General features: G+C 39.2%; 1 protein-coding gene across 1 annotated transcript; it reads left to right on the top strand.

Annotated features, from left to right (window-relative positions):
* Positions 1-192: 192 nt before the first annotated feature.
* ckmt1 (creatine kinase, mitochondrial 1) lies at positions 193-13,684 on the top strand. The gene is made up of 9 exons (XM_057837581.1): positions 193-471; positions 3,223-3,421; positions 6,155-6,250; positions 6,320-6,541; positions 6,701-6,786; positions 10,695-10,818; positions 10,953-11,087; positions 11,166-11,291; positions 12,293-13,684. The coding sequence occupies exons 1-9, from the start codon at positions 326-328 to the stop codon at positions 12,404-12,406; spliced, it is 1,248 nt and encodes a 415-aa protein (XP_057693564.1). The 5' UTR covers positions 193-325; the 3' UTR covers positions 12,407-13,684.
* The last annotated feature ends 8,838 nt before the right edge of the window (positions 13,685-22,522 follow it).

Here is a 22,522-nt window from a genome sequence, read left to right as displayed (position 1 = left end):
CATTTTTAATTAACGTAAACCGTCGTAACAGACAAACAAATTCCGTACATTTAAACCATTGCAAATTATTTGACGCAAAACACAAATACTCATATGTTTTGTTTCCTATAGCATGCGAAAAGGCGGTGTCGTGAGTTTATATATCTTATTTTGAAAGCGGGTATCCGGTGTAGCGCTGATGCTGCTACAAAACTTGACGTCAAACCGCTCCTAGTCGTTTTCGTTCCATTACAGTCTCTCCATCAGCACCACCGTTCACATCCACCTGCCCTAGTTCTTTCCCTTCTCCGTCCCCGTGTTTAAGTCATTTCAGATATTTCCAAAAATGGCCAGCAACTTCTCCAGGGTTTTGTCCTCCAAACGCAACATTGGAATCCTCTCGGTGGTCGGCGGCTCTCTGACGGCCGGATTTTTGCTGCACCGGCAGCACGTCAGCGCTGGAACATCGGGGCGCAAGCTGTACCCCGCCAGGTAATTGCATTTACGAGCCTTTATCTGTAAATAAATAAAAAAAAATACAATTATATAATTATTTTTTAGATTATTTTTATCCGTGTTCACGGTTGTTTAATTAAAAGTATGCGTCGGAAAGAGCGCGAATTTGGCAGTGGTTGACCAGCTGTTACAGTTTTAAACACTGAAATGCTAATTAACGTATTTTAAAATATTTTGTGGACTAAATACCAATATAAAATTCATCTTCTAATATTAAAATGGGAGAATGATTACGTAATTAGCTTTATATGACTCATATACCAAGGGAATGCTGTTCTTAGATGTCATAAAGGGCCACAGGCGAATGTTAGCATGCTGAGATTAATAGCTACTTCAATAAAGACCCATGCTTGTTTTAGTTATGAGTTTTTATTTAGTTTGGTAGTATTCTTAATAAGAAAGAAACAGTCATTAAAAAGTTTGCCATCTCCGCTTTTATCAATGTTGCCATTCAAATTGTCTGCTCTTGACAACAATAGACGTCCAATTCATTTAATTCATTGAAACTATGAAGACTGGCTGTGAATGCTCATGTTTCTGCCATTGACGGTGCTAGATGTCCAATTAATTATGACTAGGAAACTAGCACCATCAATGAAAGCCAACGAGTTAACAAGAGACTATTCTATTGATTTCGATTGCTGCCATCCCTCCCCGTCAAAATGGATTGGACGTCTAGCACCGTCAACGGCAACCAATGAGTTTTAAGTTGATTTAAAACAGCGAAATGTCCATTATTTTCTTTTTGTTTTATGTTCATATGTAGAAAATAGCAAAACCCTAGCTAGCTAACATGATATAAATGAGATTAACATGAGTTGCTCACTTTGCCTATCCTTAGTGTTTTATGACCTTCTGCTGACACTGTATTGATTAATATGTGTACGTGTCCCGAGGCACGTCTGCAATGTATTACAAAGCTGCACGTATCAAGAGATTAGGAATACATTATCTGCCAGCTAGAAGTGGAACAGACACACAGATGTGTTAACATTACATTCAAAACCTAAAGGAAAAAAAAGTATCATTATCATTAGATAGTTTCCTCTTGCTATGTGTTTCAAATTGTTTTTATATCACAAGAAGCGCTATAGGGAGACCAAACAGTTATGATAATCAAATATTGGAAACAATAGGCCGGAATCTTACTACGGACATAAAATCAACTATAAATTAGCCTTTGAACTTGATAGAGTTGACATTGCTTGAGTGTAATCTTGCATAGATAAGCTTTGGTAAGGGTGGCAGCAGGTGCACTGCATTAATCTTGAAAGGAAAAATATTGTTTGGCTATTATTCCCGACACCAATTAAAATCCGTCTCGCAAAAAATATGAAGTAGAAATCCTTGGTTTGCTGACGTGGAGGGCCTTGACTTTGACACAAATGCTGTAGTGGATAAGCAGGATATTAAAAGAACGGCTGCATCAGCCTCCTCACAGTAGACAGCAGCAGAGCCGTAAGCCTGTCAGTCAAAGTGGATTCCATATTTATCATCAGAGTATACATGTGGAGTATTAGGTTTTTGTGTCAAGCTTTTATGCACCAAGCATAAAAAAGATATGAAGTGTAGTAAACAAACCCTCAAAAGAGAAAATGAAAAAATATGTAACAGACGAGGAAATATGACGAAGCATATACAGCACTTGGCTTCACTGTGACTATGGTGGGAGTCAAGGAAAAAGTGGTGTGTTCATTGTGTTGAACAATGTTGTTAAGCACTTATTGGTTCTTGTACCTGGTATTCATGTATTTTAGGAATTACACTAATACTACTGTTTAGAGGTGTGCAAAATTTCCGATTCTTAGATTATTCGCGATTCGGCCGTGGAAGATTCGAGAACGATTCACAAACATCCAAATTCCGATTATTACAATATGCGAAGTAAAGCGGGAGTACACAACATTCAGCGCGCCGCGCGGTCTTCGGGACAGAACGGAGCGAGAGTAGCTAAACATCATGCTTCCCATTACCCGGCCCCTCGGGTAATGCCAATGCTCAACTCACGAATCTAGCTCAACTCATTCAACAAGATAAAAAAACACAACAACATACCTGACTGCTGCCGAAAAGCTGTACATCCATATAATGTTACGGTGGATATCATTTATATAGGACTAGATGCAATATAGATTTGGTATTGTTAGCAGCACATCTACAAAAAGCTAGATGCGGGCGTTATAAACGGCCGCCATCTTAAAGCAGTACACTTCCCTGCAAGGCTTTTGTAGCGAACCTTCCAAGCAAACCTAATTAACCTTTTATCGAAAATACTCCTAAATGGGTAAAATATTGACTTGAATCTATCTTTAAAATAGTTTTAAAACTTTCACATGTCGAAAGTAGACAAAAGGGAAATTATGGAATAACGGGAGCAATTTTAACAAATTTAACGGTTGATTCACAACATTAAATTAATTGAATGTAGTTTAAAGCTGCTGATACATTTAATGTTATTTTTGTATATTTGTTTACTGCTATATGTTAACTTGATACTGAAATAGTAGTGTAGTTTAGCCTGAGAGTATTTTTGAACAATTTTGGAACTAATGTACAAAACATTAAAAAAAAAAAAAAAAAAAGGGAGGGGGGTGCATCAATAATCATTTTATAATCGAATCGGAGCCTCTGAATCGTAATCGTAATCGAATCGTTAGGTGCCCAAAGATTCCCAGCTCTACTACTATTAGCGTACTGCTATCTACCTCCTGTCTTTTGTTTGCATAGTGCGGAGTACCCCGACCTGCGCAAACACAACAACTGCATGGCCAGCCACCTGACGCCCGCTATCTATGCCAAGTTGTGCGACAAGGTCACGCCCAGCGGGTACACACTGGACCAGGCCATCCAGACAGGCGTGGACAACCCTGGGCACCCTTTCATCAAGACGGTCGGCATGGTGGCCGGAGATGAGGAGTCTTACGAGGTGGGCTGCTTATTACATCCAGTGTCACAATTCCGCTGCATTGTTCACAGCCAGTCTAAAAACACTAGGAGTGGGAACCTCTTGGTACCTCACGATACAATACGATTTGCGATACAAAACTCACGATAACGATGATCTGACGATATGGCGATACAACGATTATCGATACATTGGTCATGAAATCATTGTAGGATATTCTACAAACAACTAATGAACAGAAAAACAAGCTCCTGCTGTGAATTGGAACGATTTTATCACTAGTAGACGTCCAATCCATTTGAACTGGGAGGGTGCCAGCGATTGTTCATTCGCTGCCATCCCTCCCACTTCAAACAGCTTGAACATCGTCTCTGGCCGTCAGATACAGCCAATGCCAGGCACCAATGAGGTAATTTTTGGCCATTTAAGGTCATTTACATGTTGATTTTTAGTTACTTCCTTTTTGATTTTGGGGTATTTTATGGGTCACTTCCTGTTTATTTTGAGTTACAGAACAGGAAGTGACCTGGGAATCACCCGAATGAATAGGCATTGACTCAAACTCAACAGGAAATGACCTGTAAATGCCCTAAAATGAACAGCAAGTGACCTGTAAATGCCCTGAAAATCGGACAGAATAACTGTAAATGCTCTGGTTTCGAATGAACAAACGTTCCCACTCTAAATGGATTGGGTGTTGAGCACCACCAATGCAGCCTTAGAGGTAACTGAGACACTATTATGGTGGAAGATTTTGGTAGCAACTTGTTGGGTCCTTTTTTTAAACAGTGACAATAAGTATAACACCATTTACCATTTACCATTTAAAACGGTATCTCCATTCTTGGCAGGAGCATATCGATAACCTTTTGGGATACAAAGTATCACGATATATCACCATTTCGATATTTTGTCACACCCCTAGAAAAACATGTTAGCGCTTAACTAAATAAACCAGGTTGCTACATTTACATAGAAGAAAAAATAAAATCGACTTTACTTCGACTTCTTAGAAGACCTCTTAAAATTCCTAATACCGGCTGTCAGTGCTAGCATAGCAGCTTGATGGTAACGCACTGTGGATATCTGTTCTTTTTAAATTTGTCAACTTACTCATGGCTAGCCTTAATTTGTTTTTTCTGGAGAGGCACCAAACATGATGAATGTGGCCTCCTTTGGTCATAAAATCAGAATAAGCTTAGTTCCTACCCAGATAGCAGACCGACATTGAATAAACGTTGATTTTCCATCAAAATCATCAGTATGGGTGACATCGAAATTTTCGACGTCAAGTGACGTTGAAACAACGTTGCTCTATGGTATGTCAGCCAATGGTTGGGTTAACATTGTTTTATAGTTGATGAACTAATGTTGACAAATAGTTGATTTATGATTGACCGGGAAATATGATTGAAAAGTCTTTGAATTATGGATGAACGGGCGTTTTGGTCGAAAACATAACTTTGATTCAGCGTTGTTCTAATAATTAATTATCTAATTATTAATAATTGAAATGATGTTTATGTTTTGTAAGGATTTCAACGTTGAAACAACATTAATTGAGGGTGTAAAAGTGACGTTGATTCAACGATATAAGATCCAACATCTTTTCAACGTCGGTTTGCTATCTGGGTAATGAACATGTCTAGCACTGTGCTAGCATAACAGCTTCGTCGTAGCAAACACAGTCAAACCCATAGAGTTCATAGTACGTGACAGGACACGGGAAACGGGGCCGATCTGTAGGGTGCCTATTTTCAAAAACTTCAAATTTAAACATTTTCAAAACCAAAACTGCTACTGACCTAAAACCTAAACAGGCACCTACGTTAGCCATATATGAGTCTCCATGAGCAGCAGCAGCAAAAAATTCAAAGTCATTCCCTTATAAAATCCAGATGAAGTATTTTTTTATATAAGTATAACAAAGCTTAAAATGACTATAAAATTCTCAGATTTTACACTAGATGCACAAAAATCACCAAATGAGAGATAATCACCTAGTTTTTGCCCAAAATAGCAACTTTTTAAAAAAATTTATTTACTGCAAGTTTTCAACAGATTATAAATCACCCAATTGTCACATCAGAAACTTAATACTTGAGGAAAACATGCAGAATAAACTATAAATAATATATAGATTATTAATAAATGGTATACACAATCACAACTTACTATACAATAGAATAGAATAGAATAGCCCTTTATTGTGTACAATGAAGTTTATGGTCAAACCACTCATGGTTAGCCTTAAATCTTTCTTCCATAGGGAAACCAAGTATCTTTTGACAAGACAGCATGTACCTGTAAATAACACACCTTCACACAAATGTAGCAAGGCTGTCTGAGCAACAAAGATAAATCTGCACTCAACAATTCACTCCAAACGCTGTGCGAAAGTCCGAGTGTTGTTGGATATTGGAACACTCACACTATTTGATTGAAGCTGTACACACCCAAAGTGGCAACGTCACCAGAAAATACAGTCGTCGCTTGATGATTAAAACCTGGTTATTTGTGGACGGATCAGAATTAAATTTGGTAGGTTTATTTGTAGGGATGTATGCATCGATCCTTGATGCCTGATTTAAGAAAAAAAAAAAAAAATAATCTCTCAGGGCTGATTAATTCATTCGGATTGGTAAATTGTGGATTTTGCTATGTAGTTACTCCAGTTATCCTAAAGTTGGTAGTATTGTGTCTCATCAAGTTTGGGCACCGGGCGGTTGTAGTTCATTTGAACTTGTTTTTCAGGTGTTTGCGGATCTGCTTGACCCCGTCATCAAAGAGAGGCACAACGGCTACGATCCCCAAACCATGAAACACCCCACCGATCTTGACGCTAGCAAGGTAAATAGTTTAATAACCGGAATTTTCTAGCATTTTTGCACTGACATGATGTTTCCTTCTCGTTTTCAGCTCCAGTCTGGTCTATTCGACGAGCGCTACGTGCTTTCGTCCCGGGTTAGGACAGGCCGCAGCATCCGTGGGCTGAGCTTGCCCCCCGCCTGCACCCGGGCAGAACGCAGGGAAGTGGAGCGTGTGGTAGTGGATGCCCTCGCTGGTCTCAAGGGCGATCTGACCGGGAGGTACTACAGCTTGACCCAGATGACAGATCAGGAGCAACAGCAACTCATCGATGTGAGGAAGAAGCATGATCAAAGTCATTGACTGCGAAAGACGTCCAGTCCATTTGAACCTCCCATTTAAAGTGGATTGAACGTCTTTCGCTATTGGTGTGTCTGAGTATAGCCCCAATTGTGACGCTTCAGTCATTACTCATGTATCTCTTTCCATTAGGACCATTTCCTGTTTGACAAGCCGGTGTCCCCGTTGCTGACATGCGCAGGAATGGCCCGTGACTGGCCCGACGCGCGAGGTATTTGGTAAGTGCCAAAAGAATCTTTATTCAAGCGATTTTACAGAGATGGTAAAATCGTTACTTCTTTAAAAAAGAAATTAACAGTATACACCAAGGGGTCTCAAAATCAACTTATTCTAAGGGCTGCAGGAGTCGGGGTAATTGTGTAATCCACAAAAAAATGTTTTAAGTGTCCAAAAAAGTACAGGTAATCCAAACTTCTTAGTCTATGAAAAACATGAAGATTGTTCATTTCATTATTATATATTTTTTTTTATTATTGTGGCATCGTTGCAGCCACAGTTTCTTTCTTGCTGAGCAATGCTGGAGGAATACCAAGCTGCTGAAGCTTTGAGTTTCATCTCGTACCCACCAATATATAGGACAATGCATCACGTAGGCCGGCCAGAATCAATCGCCAACCTCCTCGGGCAGCCGTATCTCTTTCCTCTTAATAATTCACCTTGGCAGCTTTCTCTTTCCTTTCCACTGTGTCACTTTTAAAGAACCAGCAGGTCATGTGACATCTTAGCGACAAGTGGGAAATTATTCATCATTGCTTTTGATTTATTTTAACCTTGACTCATACGATGCAAGCATAGAAATAAACATTTGCTGTAACAACTACATGTAATAGTGTTGCACCGATCGTGTTCTAGAATCAGTACCGATACGACGCTAGAATGACGTCTTCGGTATTGTCGTGTACTAAAAAAGAACATGCCGACGCTGTGCAATATGTACTTTTTGAGATTTAGTTTCCAGTCGCTGGTTGCCCTACCCAAGATGGTTGCCAGCTATGCACGCCCCCATCAAACAAAGAGGAGTTTGCCCTTCCCAAAATGATGATTGGACCCCAAATGATTGGATGTCTATCAACCTTCTCCTGTAATATAAATGTGTTTATCACTAGTAGACGTCCAATCCATTTGAAGTGGAAGGCTGGCATCGGGGCTGTTCTGCCTGACTGGCACGTTGTAGCTCATTCATTCTGTACATACAAAATTACATGCTTTTATTTTGACATCGGCATCGTAAAACCGTAGATTTGTGTGATCGAGTGTTATTTGTGTGATCAAAATGGATTGGACGTCTAGCACCGTCAATTGCGGCCAATGCGTTAACAAGAAAGTGACCCAAAACTTGTCTCAAAATCAACAGGAAGCAGTAAGTGACCTGTAATTATCTTAAAATTACATGGAAGTGACGCAAAATTAACTCATTACCTGCCATTGACAATGATAGACGCCCAATCTATTTTGACTGGGAAGTGCGAACATTGAGCGCCGTTAATGGCAGCCAGTAACTTATTTGGCCAAAACTAAATTAGTCCGGCCCAAATGAGATCTAATTGCCATGAATTTGGCATGCGAAGCAAAATGAGTTTCACAACCCTGGTCTAGTGAGGAAAAACATGATTTTTTTTTTACAAAAACTGTTGTATTTATAAAGTAAATTATAGTAAGGTATCTGCTGATACCACACAGCCGATGTCAGAATCGGTATAAGGAGGTAAAAAATGGTATCGGCTAGGCATGTGCCGGTATGAGATTCTGACTGCATGATAACCTTAAGTCAAAATATCACTTCATGGTATCACGGTATTGCAGTTACAGCTCTAAAATGTGTTAGTTTGAGATATCTGGTTTAAATAAAAAAAATAAAAAAAACTTTTTTCATTGGACAAGATTTTTATTTTTCAAAACATATTAGCAAACTGGAACATAAGTATAAAGTTAAAATAGATTAGAAAAAAAAATGAAATACTCTCAATAAAATGAAAATAAATGCAGTCCTTTAGGTGAGCCTAAACACACAGCCACAGCTCAACAGTATTACAATCATAACAAAAATGATTGAATTATTTTCCATAAAAAGCATGTGTGTATGACTCAAATCATGGTTACATTATACACACACACTTTCTCAACACAAACAGTTCCCAGAGAGAAAAAACACATGTTTTACCACCACTAGACACACTAAACATGCTAGAGTTCATTCTTGTAGTTGGTTGGAAACGTTCATGACATTACAGTGTTTACTAATCTTTAATTTTGTATGAATGCGAAATCATACTGGAGGTATTGCCTTCTCGACAGCCACCCACCGCAAACATGTTTTACATGTCGGTTGGCCCTCCTCCTTTAAGCCGCGGCTGCCGGTAACTTTTCTGTAACCTAAGTATTCCCATACCAGCGATTTCGTTTGCTTCAATGGGGAAAAAAGTTCCGGAATTTCACCTCCTCCAGCCATCGTGTAGCACAGCTGACTCACTGACACTGAACAAAAAGTCTAGCAGTTGCGAGTGAGGGATTTTTGCATTTTTGGGACGTAAAAAATAGCTAATACCATAGGGACAGTATGACAGAAAATGTTGCGGTTTTGAAACCGTGACGTTGCGAATAACTAATATTTAATAATGAGTAAGCATCATCACCCTGTCTCAAGAAGGTACTGTATCTATCTACTACAGTGGGGGAAATAAGTATTTAGTCAACCACTAATTGTGCAAGTAGTCCCACTTGAAAATATTACAGGACCTGTAATTGTCAACATGGGTAAACCTCAACCATGAGAGACAGAATGTGGAGAAAAAAAAAAAAAAAAATCACATTGTTTGATTTTTAAAGAATTTATTTGCAAATCAGGGTGGAAAATAAGTATTTGGTCAATACCAAAAGTTCATCTCAATACTTTGTTATGTACCCTTTGTTGGCAATAACGGAGGCCAAACGTTTTCTGTAACTCTTCACAAGCTTTTCACACACTGTTGCTGGTATTTTGGCCCATTCCTCCATGCAGATCTCCTCTAGAGCAGTGATGTTTTGGGGCTGTCGTTGGGCAACACGGACTTTCAACTTCCTCCACAAATTTTCTATGGGGTTAAGATCTGGAGACTGGCTAGGCCACTCCAGGACCTTAAAATTCTTCTTACGAAGCCACTCCTTTGTTGCCCTGGCTGTGTGTTTGGGATCATTGTCATGCTGAAAGACCCAGCTACGTCTAATCTTCAATGCCCTTGCTGATGGAAGGAGATTTTCACTCAAAATCTCTCGATACATGGCCCCATTCATTCTTTCCTTTACAAAGATCAGTCGTCCTGGTCCCTTTGCAGAAAAACAGGCCCAAAGCATTATGTTTCCACCCTTATGCTTCACAGTGGGCATTGTGCAATTCAGTATTCTTTTTCCTCCAAACACGAGAACCTGTGTTTCTACCAAAAAGTTCTATTTTGGTTTCATCTGACCATAACACATTCTCCCGGTCCTCTTCTGGATCATCCAAATGCTCTCTAGCAAACCGCAGACGGGCCTGGACGTGTACTTTCTTCAGCAGTGGGACACGTCTGGCAGTGCAGGATTTGAGTCCCTGGTGGCGCATTGTGTTACTGATGGTAGCCTTTGTTACTGTGGTCTCAGCTCTCTGTTGGTCATTCACTAGGTCCCCCCGTGTGGCTCTGGGATTTTTGCTCACCGTTTTTGTTATCACTTTGATGCCACGGGGTGAGGAGGGAGTTTAAAGTCCGTGTTGCCAAACGACAGCCCCAAAACATCACTGCTCTAGAGCAGATCTGCATGGAGGAATGGGTCAAAATAACAGCAACAGTGTGTGAAAAGCTTGTGAAGAGTTACAGAAAACGTTTGGCGTCCATTATTGCCAACAAAGGGTACATAACAAAGTATTGAGATGAACTTTTGGCATTGACCAAATACTTATTTTCCACCATGATTTGCAAATAAATGCTTTAAAAATCAAACAATGAGATTTTCTGTTTTTTTCCCACATTCTGTCTCTCATAGTTGAGGTTTACCCATGTTGACAATTACAGGCCTCTCTAATATTTTCAAGTGGGAGAACTTGCACAATTAGAGGTTGACAGTGACTAAATACTTATTTGCCCCACTGTACATGTTTTTTCCTCTTGTGCAGGCACAACAACGACAAGACCTTCCTGATTTGGATCAATGAGGAGGATCACACAAGGGTCATCTCCATGGAGAAGGGAGGCAACATGAAGAGAGTGTTTGAAAGGTTCTGCAAAGGCCTCAAGGAGGTTAGACTCAGTCTGCAACTGTATGTGGGAGATTTTTAGACGAGAGGACAGAAATAAACCGGAGATGAGGTGGGATTTAGTATCAACTATGTGGGCTGCCACTGTATTCAATTAGATGTTTCTCCTCTGTGCAGGTGGAGCGCCTGATCCAAGAGCGAGGCTGGGAGTTCATGTGGAATGAGCGTCTGGGTTACATCCTCACTTGCCCCTCAAACCTGGGCACCGGACTGCGGGCGGGCGTCCACGTCAAATTGCCCCTACTAAGCAAGGTAACTGTTGTGGATGACAGAATGCTAAAAGGGTCTTTTCCCTCATTTTTTTTGCTGGTTTGTTGGTCACTCCTCCAGGACCCTCGCTTCAGTAAGATCCTGGACAATCTGCGCCTGCAGAAGAGAGGGACAGGCGGCGTAGATACCGCTGCTGTGGGTGGAACGTTTGACATATCCAATTTGGACCGCCTGGGACAGTCTGAGGTAGAGGACAAGCTGACTTTAAATGTGTGAAAACATCACAATCTTCAAACTCTTCGCCACCTAAGGGAAGTGGAACACTAACATACCCCAAAAAATAGTTACCGTAATTTTCGGACTATAAGGCGCACCTGACGACAAGCCACCACAGATATTAACTGGTAACATTTTATTTGACAGCAGCATCATAAGTCTTTCATAAGACCAAATGAACCACCATGAAGCTTCAAGAAGCTTCATTGGCCAACACTGCTCCCTTGGGGGAGACAGTCAACCACTGCTTCCACCTGCTGTCAACACTGTTGTTGTCCAACATGCCTCCTAGCATGCATTGCAGCACTGCAGATGTAAATAACAATCAGAATTCATGTTCTGTGCTAATTATTTCTTCAGTTACTGTTCCAGTTGTTTCATTATTTGCTAGTTATGGAATTTGGTAACACTTTATTTGACAGTGTGCCGTAAGACTGACATAAGACAATTGTAATTATGACATGACACTGTCATGAGCATTAATGAATGACTATGACAGTTGTCATTTAGTGTCATCCAGCAAAGTATCCTACTTTTGAATGGATGTAAAAGAGCCGAGCTGGACATAAATGGAGTTAGTGACATAATTTGGCGGATGACACTAAATGACATCTGTCATAAGCATTCAGTAATGCTCACGATAGTGTCATGTCATAATTATGACGGTCTTATGACAGCCTTATGACACCGCTGTCAAATAAAGTGTTACCTATTACCTATTATTTGCGACTAAAGCTAGACAAAATGTATCTGAGTTTTCGTTGACTAAAACTAGACAAAAGCACATTTTGAAATGAATAAAATATGACTAAGAGTAATAAGTATTTTCGTCCAGAAAACTAAGATGAAAATAAAAGGGCTGCCATAAACAACACTGCTTCCAATCAAAATGGATTGAACGTCTATCGCTGTCAATTGCAACCAAACCGTTAAGATATTCCGTATAACCAATTAATCAAACTTCTGTGCAGGTCCAGTTGGTTCAGACGGTAGTGGACGGCGTCAACTACCTGGTAGAGTGTGAGAAAAGACTAGAGAAAGGCCAGGACATCAAGGTGCCCGCGCCCATCAAGCAGTTCAAGTAGACAACCCGACCCCTACATATATACATACCTCCTGGGCATACACATGCACAAACACCCCCAGCCCTGCACATAGATATATATATATAAAAAACTATATATACTAAATATCTATGTCTGTGTTTCATTTAGTGCTCCTTCATAGCTAATTTAACCCCTACGTCTCTTATTATAACAGTATAATCAACATATTAAATATTTCTGGAAAATTTCCATGGGACGTTCAATAGGATATTGTGAAGAGAAGTATCCAAAGCTAAACATTGACTTTGATGCTAATATTTTTTGTGACACCACAAACTAAAACAGCACAAAAGTAACAGATGAAGGGCTTTGATGGCCAAATAATTATTTATTTTACAGATATGCAATTAAAAAAGTGCATGGAGTGCGTGACTAGAGTTTAACATCATTAACTGCATGGATCATGATTGTGAGACACACTTTTTACTACCTACCATGACACACACCAATACATATCCATATTGTGTTTTAGCATGAGATGCCTGTCTGGCTTCTACCATATTGGCATTTCTGGCCCTCAAAATCTTTGCTGATCTCAAATCTAAAGCCATCTATCGTCATCTGCTAGTCATTACAGTGGTTAAGGAATGGTAAATGGTGTTGTACTTACCGGAATTTCACAGAGATGATGATGAAACTTTCTTGCACTAGTCCTTATTGAAAACAATACTTAACAACAGTTGACAAATACAAACATCTGCTGCAGTTAATATTTAACTTTGTTCATTCCATAAATTCCCATGGAAAATTTCCGATTAAAAAAAAAAATCCCATAATTTCGCAGCCCAACTCCTGACACTCCACAGCCACACAACCCTAATTCAATTACCCCTTTATAAGGCAACTGACAATTTGGAATAATCGCTGCCAGCGCGACCAGTCAAAATGGTTTCATGTCGTCAATGGCAGTCAATGAGTTAGCCTTATAAAGGGTTAAACTGAATGAGTTAAACGTAATGATTGAAAACAAAACAAAAAAATTCCCAAACTCAACCCTTTCCCCCCTTTATCTGACCCATTTTGGCCCCACTCCTTCCCCCACAGCATGCCAACCCCTCCCTCCTTATGTTAATGAAAATTCATCACACGGTGCTCATGCTACTCATCTCTGGAGCGGATTTGAATGTGACTCATCAAATGTAAAAGATGGTTTCTGTACCGTAAGCCAATGAAGCAATATCATAGCAGCTCATCAATGAATGTAACGCGCGTGTCTTTTAATAAACAAATCATCTATTTAACAGAAACACTGTCTCCTACTTTTATCTTATACCACATTAACAGACATTGTTGTAGAGCCTCGGCAGAGGTCCGCAACCTACTGAGTGCCTTGTTTTCGTAACGACCTTTTGTTTCCACTTATGAGACACACAATATGTTATTGTCTGGATGCGGACAACAAAACGTGCAGTGTTTTCTTTGCGTTTTTTTTCCAAGATGTGGCTCGTTGGAGGAGCTTATCGGGGAGTATGACATCAGCAATTTTACCCTCCCTTGTTCCACATATGACCGAAAAGGGAAGAAGGGTGCTGGTTGTCACGACAACCACTTCTGTGGGGCTTTGATGAGGGTAAGAAAAAACGTGAAGTCTAAAGTGCGGAAAATAATCAAGGTCACACCTATAAGTGGCTTTAAATTATGTGTGAGTCCAGTTTAATGGCAAGAATTTTAATTTAAAACCTAATCTTAACATTACCTAAATTACAGCAAATTAAAAATATGTCCATTTTCATGCTGTAAACAGATTCCAGTAGATAATATGTAAACCCGGCATCCTCAATTAGCGGACCGCGGTCCACGACCGGACCACGGCACACCTCTCTGCCGACCCAGAGCAAATGGCACTTTACAAAAAAAAAAAAAAAACACTACATTTCTATTGCTCAATTCTGTTTCATTTTTAGTCAAATATCTTCCATGTTGCCACTATTGTTGTCATCTCTATGACAACAATGCGCTAATGGCGTACCGCACGCTATTTTTAAACTGTTACGTGCCGAAGACGGCTCGCGAAGGGCGTAACATAAAACAAGCCACACAAAAGTACGAGTGGACACAAATTTATTTACAGAACAATCAAACTCCCAATGAATACGTACAGAATGCCGACGAAGCGTGACTTCAGGGTAAGCCCAGGCCAAAACAACAAACAAAAGGAACTACACTTAAACCCCACCCGCTAACTAAACCCTGATCATATAAAAGGAACAAAGAAAAGACAGCGTCTAACCTAACTTCCTACTCTATACAAAACAGGAGAAAACGTGTTGAACAGAAATGGCGACTTACCCTTACTTGCTTCAGTGCTCTTATTTACAGTGGTGAACATATACAAAACAGGAGAAAACGTGTTGAACAGAAATGGCGACTTACCCTTACTTGCTTCAGTGCTCTTATTTACAGTGGTGAACAAAAACGATCCAATAACGAATAAACACAAAAGACCTCACCGAAAAAAGCGGGAGTGTATCAAAGTAGCGATCGAATGCAAACGAGAGTGAATGGCGAGCAAATAGCTGGCGAGGAGGACCGCGACAGAATGCTATCAAATGCGACCTCCCAGAGCGTTGACAGCGGCAGGTTTAAGAAGCTTGGCGCCTTTTCCGGTGGCCAATCACCGGTGGTGACGTCGTCGGCCCGTCCTACGTCGATCAGCCGTCGTCACAGTGGGAGGGGAAGCGACCAGCTGGTGGAGGCGACGATCAGCTGACTGGAAGAATCTCAGAAAATTAACTATTAAACGGCCAGGGCCGTCACAAAAACCGTGACGTTGCATCGTAAAGCAGAAGTAAAGTAGAAGTGGGACATTATAGACCCGCCCTCGCTTAGAAACAATGTTAATGCTGCTACTTTTCTCCGGTAATCTTCCAAAAACGAACATGCTGATCACACATTGCTTTTGTGGAAGTTGAAGAAACGATTCTAGACATTATGACACATGAATGATGTTTTCTTCATACGTTTCCCGAAACAGAAAACTCGGAGGAAAAAATGTGAAGGATGAATCAACTTGCGCGGAATTTTAACGGCAGCTCGGTGAATCCATTCACATTTCACATGCAGTAAACATTTTTTTAGGTTGGCATGGCCTTTCAGAGGACAAAGAGGTAAGCCATTCTGATATTTTTAACTTATTTTTTAGCGTGACGTTGTGCCGTGCTGCTTCTGTTTGACAATGAATGACCTGAAAAGCATTAAAATGGTATCTGACTGCCAGTTATCTTTTCTGTTGTAAAAAAAAAACATTAGTAAGGGGGGTAAGTGTAAATAAATTATAGAATTAAGATTTGTGATCTACGAAAAAATTAGAAGCATTCGTTGGCTGTCACTGAGTAGAATTTACGATCGTTTTGTGCTCGTTTTTTTTCATCTTTTTCAGCCTTCGACACTAAAGCCATCTCTTTAACTGAACATTTTTATGTTCTTCCACATCTTTGCCAGTGAATTTGGCACCATGGACATCATTTTTGGAGAGAATTAGTAGGTTTAACTCTGTAGACATCTACTTCGTACACGATTTCCATTCATTTCCTATTAGGGATGTGCGTGCGTGGCGTGTCCCCCCTTAGCAACAGTAGCTAATGTCATGAATATCAATTTATGTGTTGCTTGCGGTACGCCATTGGCTGAAGAGGGCGTGCATGGATGTGCTGATTAGCTGAGAGAGCCTGCATGCTACTTGCTAGAGTGGACAGACCGCAGCAGTGTGAAACACGAGTCGCACCCAGCACTTTGCAATCCCAAGAGAAGACCGAATCTTACAAAATGGTATGCTCAAAGTTGGCCAAGAGAGGAAAAGTGGACAACGAAAATCGCCGTTCGAAAATCGCAGTTTCAATGAGGAATGGATTGACAAATATGCGTCCATTTTACCAACTGCAGGTACCAAACCTATGTGCTTAATATGCTTCAAGACATTTGCTCTGATAAAAAAAGTGAAAATGTGAAACACCATTATGTTAAAGAGCACAGCTCTTTTGAAGATAGGTTTCCTCCTAAATCAGAATTGATAAGGCAAGACATTAACAGGTTGAAGCAGTCATATCAAGAGTCAAGCAAGGTTATTGTAAAATCTATGACACAACAACAAATTGCAACGGAGTGCTCACTCAGAGTGTCGTGGGTGTTGGCCAAACATAAGAAGCCATTATCTGATGGAGAAATTTTAGTGCTGTCAAATTTATCGAGTTAACGGGCGGTAATTATTTTTTAAAATTAATCACGTTAAAATATTTTACGCAATTAACGCATGCACAGAATGACCCGTCCATACGTTGCCTCAAACAGTTTACAATGACACAGTTGTAGCACATTGAGAGTGTAAAGGCAGAGAAATGCGAGTGGACACAGACATTCATTGGACCGCGCCTTTTATTGGCATAAGCTTTGGCAACTCTTTCACAATAAACATAACTATTGTGGAAAACGACGTGGGGAAGAGTGACAGGAGACGATCTTTTTCTCAACACGCTTAATTGAACACAACGCAGAACATACTATATACCATTTGCAGCCACCACTGACAGTCATGGTTGCCCAACTTCCCATCATGCATTTGGGCGGAACAGTTAAGTCGATACAGTATCATTTAGTGAAAGCACAACAAAAATAATATTCTTACCTCTCAAAAAAAAATAATGTTCACAAAAAGAAAAGCGCTCAATGCAAAGAGAACTGGATTCCCAATCAAAATAGCTATGCAAAATACATATAAAACTTACTCAGACTTTGCCTTAGCTAGATCTCTAATTAATTTGAAACTCGCCATTGACACCTTGTGGTGTATTTAAATCACTACCTTACGTAGTTAAAGACACTGTGGAAGAACGGCAGGGAGCCCATGTGATGTCCCGCTCAGCGACGTCAACAATGGCGAGCTATTAGTTTATTTTTTGATTGAAATTTTTACCAATTTTATTAAAACGAAAACATTAAGAGGGGTTTTAATATAAAATTACTATAACTTGTACTCAAATTTATCTTTTAAGAATTACAAGTCTTTCTATCCGTGGATCCCTTTAACAGAAAGAATGTTAATAATGTTAATGCCATCTTGTGGATTGAAGTCAGTATGCATCTCCCCTAATGCAATCATGTCCATAAATAGAGTTGTTTTTCAAAGAAAACCGCTGACAGTTAGTTTTGCCTCAGATAATCATGGACTTATAACTGCCAACCAACAAGGCTCAAAACCTCCTTATCTGCACAGCATATAAGCAACGCCAGGCTCTCTGTTCAGTGTGCATTTCTCTACACAGCTTTCGTTTACTCACTGAATGCACCCAGAAATTTCTTAAATTAAAACTGCGCAGTAATGATCTCTTGCCTCCAGTCTTTTATTTAGCAATCCAGTCTAGCTGTCTCACCTGAATTGAAAATGAACATGCGGTGGACCTGAAAGAATGCCTCCAACAGGGTTTATTGTTATAATCAACAAATACAGTACTAGTGTTGTCAGTAACGCGTTAGTTAGTAACGCGTTACTGTAATCTGATTACTTTTTTCAGTAACAAGTACTGTAACGCGTTCATTTTTCTACACCAGTAATCTGATTAAAGTAAGTTTCCTTGGTGTCTCTGCGTTACTATTTTTTCATCGCCTAATAACGTATGTAAAATGAAGATTATTGTAGTCATGTACGAAGAGCATTTTGAATAGAAAATGCTAAAATAAAAGGTTCCTGGTACGTGTTTCCATGACAACCTCTTAGCTATTTCCTGTTTTGGTCTCGTGTCACATGTGTTGTGGGACTGAAGGCGTGGGGCAGGCGGGTGGACATTGGAGTCGAGTGTTGACACGTTGCGAGGGAATGTTGATCTGTGGATATCCATGAATGAAGGTGAGTATTTTCCTTCATTCTAGAGGGTATCAGCAAAAGGTTGGACTTCCTACATGCGCGGCCGCTTCGTAGCTTTGCTGTAGCAACGACGGGCAGTCATCGCTCCAAGTTGGCAAGCTTTGTTTACATCATATGCGTGTTGCACATTTATGCCGTGAGGTGAATGGTGATGTGTTCGTTTAGCATCTGTGGGATGTGTTGTAAGTCCGATTGAGTGTAAAGTGCTTAGTTGCCGCCACGTTTTGTGGCCAAATTGACTGCGTGTGTGTTGAGAGGACTACTTCCGGGTTGTGGACGCACATCCGCGCCCACCACCTTTGCAATTTTGTGCAGTCAGTTTGCATAGTTTTACATTGGCACTGATGTGCTGTTAACCATAAGCCGAAATTCAGAAGTTTTGACATCAGGCTTAATCTTAGAGTTTGCGGGGTTTAATTGGTCGGTGGAGTTGATTTCAACAAATTCCAAGCAGTTTGTCAGATATTTCTTAGTTTCAGGGCTCCGGAGTGGCTAAGCTAGCGCGAAATTCTGATATACCCCTTTAAATTCAATCATCGGAAAGTCAATTACATGTGATGACATTTTTCTGTTGTTATTCTTATGTTTAAGCGGCAAAGGGAGAAAAATGGGTAAAAAGTAACTGACAGATTACTTTTAAAGTAACTTAGTTACTTTGATAATGAAGTAATCAGTAAAGTAACTAGATTACTTTTTTGAGGCGTAATCAGTAATCAGTAATTAAATTACTTTTTCAAGTAATCTGTGACAACACTGTACAGTACTTATGTACAGTATGCTGAATGTTTATGTCCGTCTTGTGTCTTGTATTTCCATTCCAACAATAAGTTACAGAAAAATATGGCATATTTTAGAGATGGTTTGAATTGCGATTAATTATAATTAATTAATTTTTAAGCTGTGATTAACTCGATAAAAAAATGTAATCGTTTAACAGCCCTAGAAATAATAAAAGAGTGTATGACTGAAATGAAGGCAGCAATGTTTGAAGGAAAAGAAAAGGAGGAAATGACAACAAAAATCAAACAAAGCTCACTCTCAGGTTCATCAACCACAAGATGCGCTGAAGTACTGGCTGATGATGTGAGCTTTGTGACCCCCAAATGCCATTTCTCTCACTGAGCAGTGTTTTACAGTTAAAGTCAATAACTATTATATTTGCTCTTCAATGACAGAGCTTGTTATTTATGTTCTGTATATGTGAACATATACTGTACTACTTGCACATTTTCTTTTTTGTCCAGCAGTGTTTTACAGTTACAAAATGTACTGTCAGTAGTTATTGTTTGAACCTTAATGAAAGATCTTCAATTATTTAGTGTACAAGTGACAGATCTTCAATTATTTAGTGTACATGTGTAAACATTGTCCGTGCATGTTTTTGTTTTTTGGTATTTTTATTTTAATTCAAGAAAATAATTTGTTAATTTATTTTTATTTAATCAGAATGTGCATTGTATTTTTGTTTGGTCAAAAGAAAACCACCTTTACCACCTTCGACCTACTTGACCGACATTGATAAATGGACCCATCCTTGTATGCAAAAAATAATTGTGGACCTTCAAGATTTGTATTTGAGGACCCCTGATGTAAACTAAAGAAAAGAAGCAATTTTAAAAACTGGACCGCTCTGGATGAAGGAAACCTACTAATTCATTCTGAGAGCGTCCTCTGCTGGCTTTTTGGAGCACTTACAGATTTGTCAAAATTGGAAACTGCTTTATTGTGAGAATTTTTAAAGATCCACATACAGAAAAAATGAGTCTTTATGTGATGATAATTTCAAAACTGGAAACTCACAGGAATTGCAAAAGCAATAAATTTTATACAGATTTTTTTTTTTTAATGAAAACCAATGAATGCTTACTGGGCCCCAGTCGAATGGCCACCTATTGATTTCTATTCATTAGGATTGTACCATATATAATGTACTGGCAGTATGGCCCGGCATTGCTCGGGTTTGTGTAACTTGAACGCAATACAACTTAATGGCAGATAAAACATACAAATGTGTCAAATGTGTCAAATTATTGCAACCTTTATTTTATTTTTTTCAGAAAACTAGCTACCGTACTTTAACTGCTAAGATGAAAATAAGTTCAAGAGGTCCTCAAAAGCTATTTGGTCTTAAGTAATATTTAGGAAACACGTTTATTGTAGTTACATTTTGTCTCGTATAAGTATAATTTACACAAATATTTTGTGAATCCAGGTACGCATTTGCAGATAGATTTGTTACATTAATGCTACCATCATATTTTCATGTATTTTTTTTAAATTTATTATATCACATTTCTTGCGTCTAGGGCATAGGCGGAGTTGGACTTTTGGGGTGAGGGGGCACAATATGTTGATGAGGCCGAAATACAGTGTCAGCAATAAAATAAACTTACAAGAATATCTATAATAATAAGTAAAAGTCTAGTCTATTGAATCCTAGCAGCTAATTGGGGCAAAAATTAAAGTTTACTCACCAGTTTTACTGACCAGTAATAAAATGTCGGCTGCAAACGTAAATGTGCTTGGATTTAGGTTCCCACAGGCGAGAATAGTCCACCGATCCGTCTTCTTTTACTGTTCCTCGATAAATTGCATTCAGCCATTTGTTTCTCTTCCTCTCACAAGGAAGAATAAAGAACTTCAAATGCGGCTCCGAACTCTTCCTTGTGTGACAACCCGCAACACAGCAACTTCTAGTCATTCCGACGGAAAAAATACCGCAAATAAGACGAAAGTTCAACACGTTTGTATTACAATGCACGGATGTCCGACTGCCTCTATAATAAAGTCAATTACATGCAATTATACTTTTCAGCCACCGGGAGGGCCTGGCCCTCCTTGAAAATCAGCTTATGGTGTAGGGGGGCAAAAATGACAGGGAACTTATCATGAAGCCACTTTAACGGCGTAAAGGGTTTCTTCTAAGTGCAAAAGACGAATATTTTTTATAAAGCCGCTTTAAAACCCTTTAACACCTAAGCCTATTTTGGCCGAATTTGCATGCATTTGATGTTGCCTTTAGATTTAAAAAAAAAAAAAAAATTGTTCACAATGGCCAAGTTGGGTCCCTTTTTTAAGGACACCTTGAACTTCATGACCAAACTGTTGTTTTCTTCGCTGACCAATTATAATCCACATTTTGGACCCAAAAAGACAAAAAAAAATCCCAAAATCTTTTTTCAAAATTTGTAATGTTGATGTCCCATTGACAACCAAACATGCTCGACCAATCGTTTTGAAGCTTGATAATATTTATTTAACTTGTTAGGATAAACATTCAATAGAAAAAAATAAGATTTAATAGTTTTATGTTTGACAATTCAACACAAACAGCAAGTATGGTCATAGGCGTTTTTGGCCTTTACACATACTGTGGTCAAAACAGGTTATATATAGTGCAAAATAGTGAAAGAAAAAAATAATTTTTATCATCTAACACAAAAAGGGTTTGGAGGATATCCCTTTGTGGAGTTAGGTATTATACCCATCACCTTATCTAAAGTATATACGTACATGCAATCAAGCTTCTCCAACACTCATCTTTATAAAAATTGAAAAGATTATAGTGAAGAAAAAATATATATAACATTGAAAAAAAGTATTTTCAAAAATATTGACAAGTAGTTGATTTCAATTCAAATTTTTCTTTTTTTTTTTTGCGCACTCAATAAAGCTTCTGCATGAACAGGTCACGGAGCTGCGTTACACACAACGTCACACAGCCTACTCTTTCGCCGTTTGCACGCTGCTGTCACTTCTACTCGCCGAGGCGCCAACTCATCCCAGGAAAACAACAACAAATACGGCTCATCTTCTTCCTTGAGTTAATGAAATAATGCATTAGCTTGCGCTAAATTTAGTTTTAGATTCATTCTGCATGTTTCAAAGTCGCTCGCTCAATCCAACCGGCCGTTGCTTGCTTCGAATGCCTCCTTTTCCTTAGTTGGCGCCTCGCTCGGAAATTTATTAAAAATGTCCACATTCGGTTCGCCCTTCTTAACATCACAACGGCTCTTGGGATAGGTAGTCATTTGTGCTGCTTTCAGTTTTGAAAAAGTACAAGAAATGATGGAAATATGGGGATAGATAGAGATAAATACATGGCCCATGCAGCATTTTAATGCATATTTATGAGTGCAATAAAACTATAAAACTCAAATGACATTATCTCCCGTTTTTTCTTGGTCGATTGACTTCAAATAAAAACTGGTGTGGACATCAACTTCCGCACTTTCAAA

Source organism: Corythoichthys intestinalis, chromosome 5, assembly GCF_030265065.1.
Source record: "Corythoichthys intestinalis isolate RoL2023-P3 chromosome 5, ASM3026506v1, whole genome shotgun sequence".
Classification (NCBI taxonomy): Eukaryota; Metazoa; Chordata; class Actinopteri; order Syngnathiformes; family Syngnathidae; genus Corythoichthys; species Corythoichthys intestinalis.
Note: the sequence above shows the minus strand (reverse complement) of the source record. Positions and strands in the feature narration are given on the sequence as shown.

What these genes read in the sequence shown, in the direction of transcription:
- ckmt1 (XM_057837581.1), top strand. Translation starts at nt 326, where the DNA reads ATGGCCAGCAACTTCTCCAGGGTTTTGTCCTCCAAACGCAACATTGGA. An exon ending in CCCGACGCGCGAGGTATTTG is followed by an intron (nt 6,787 to 10,694) that starts GTAAGTGCCAAA and finishes CCTCTTGTGCAG; the next exon opens with GCACAACAACGACAAGACCT. An exon ending in ACCGCCTGGGACAGTCTGAG is followed by an intron (nt 11,292 to 12,292) that starts GTAGAGGACAAG and finishes ACTTCTGTGCAG; the next exon opens with GTCCAGTTGGTTCAGACGGT.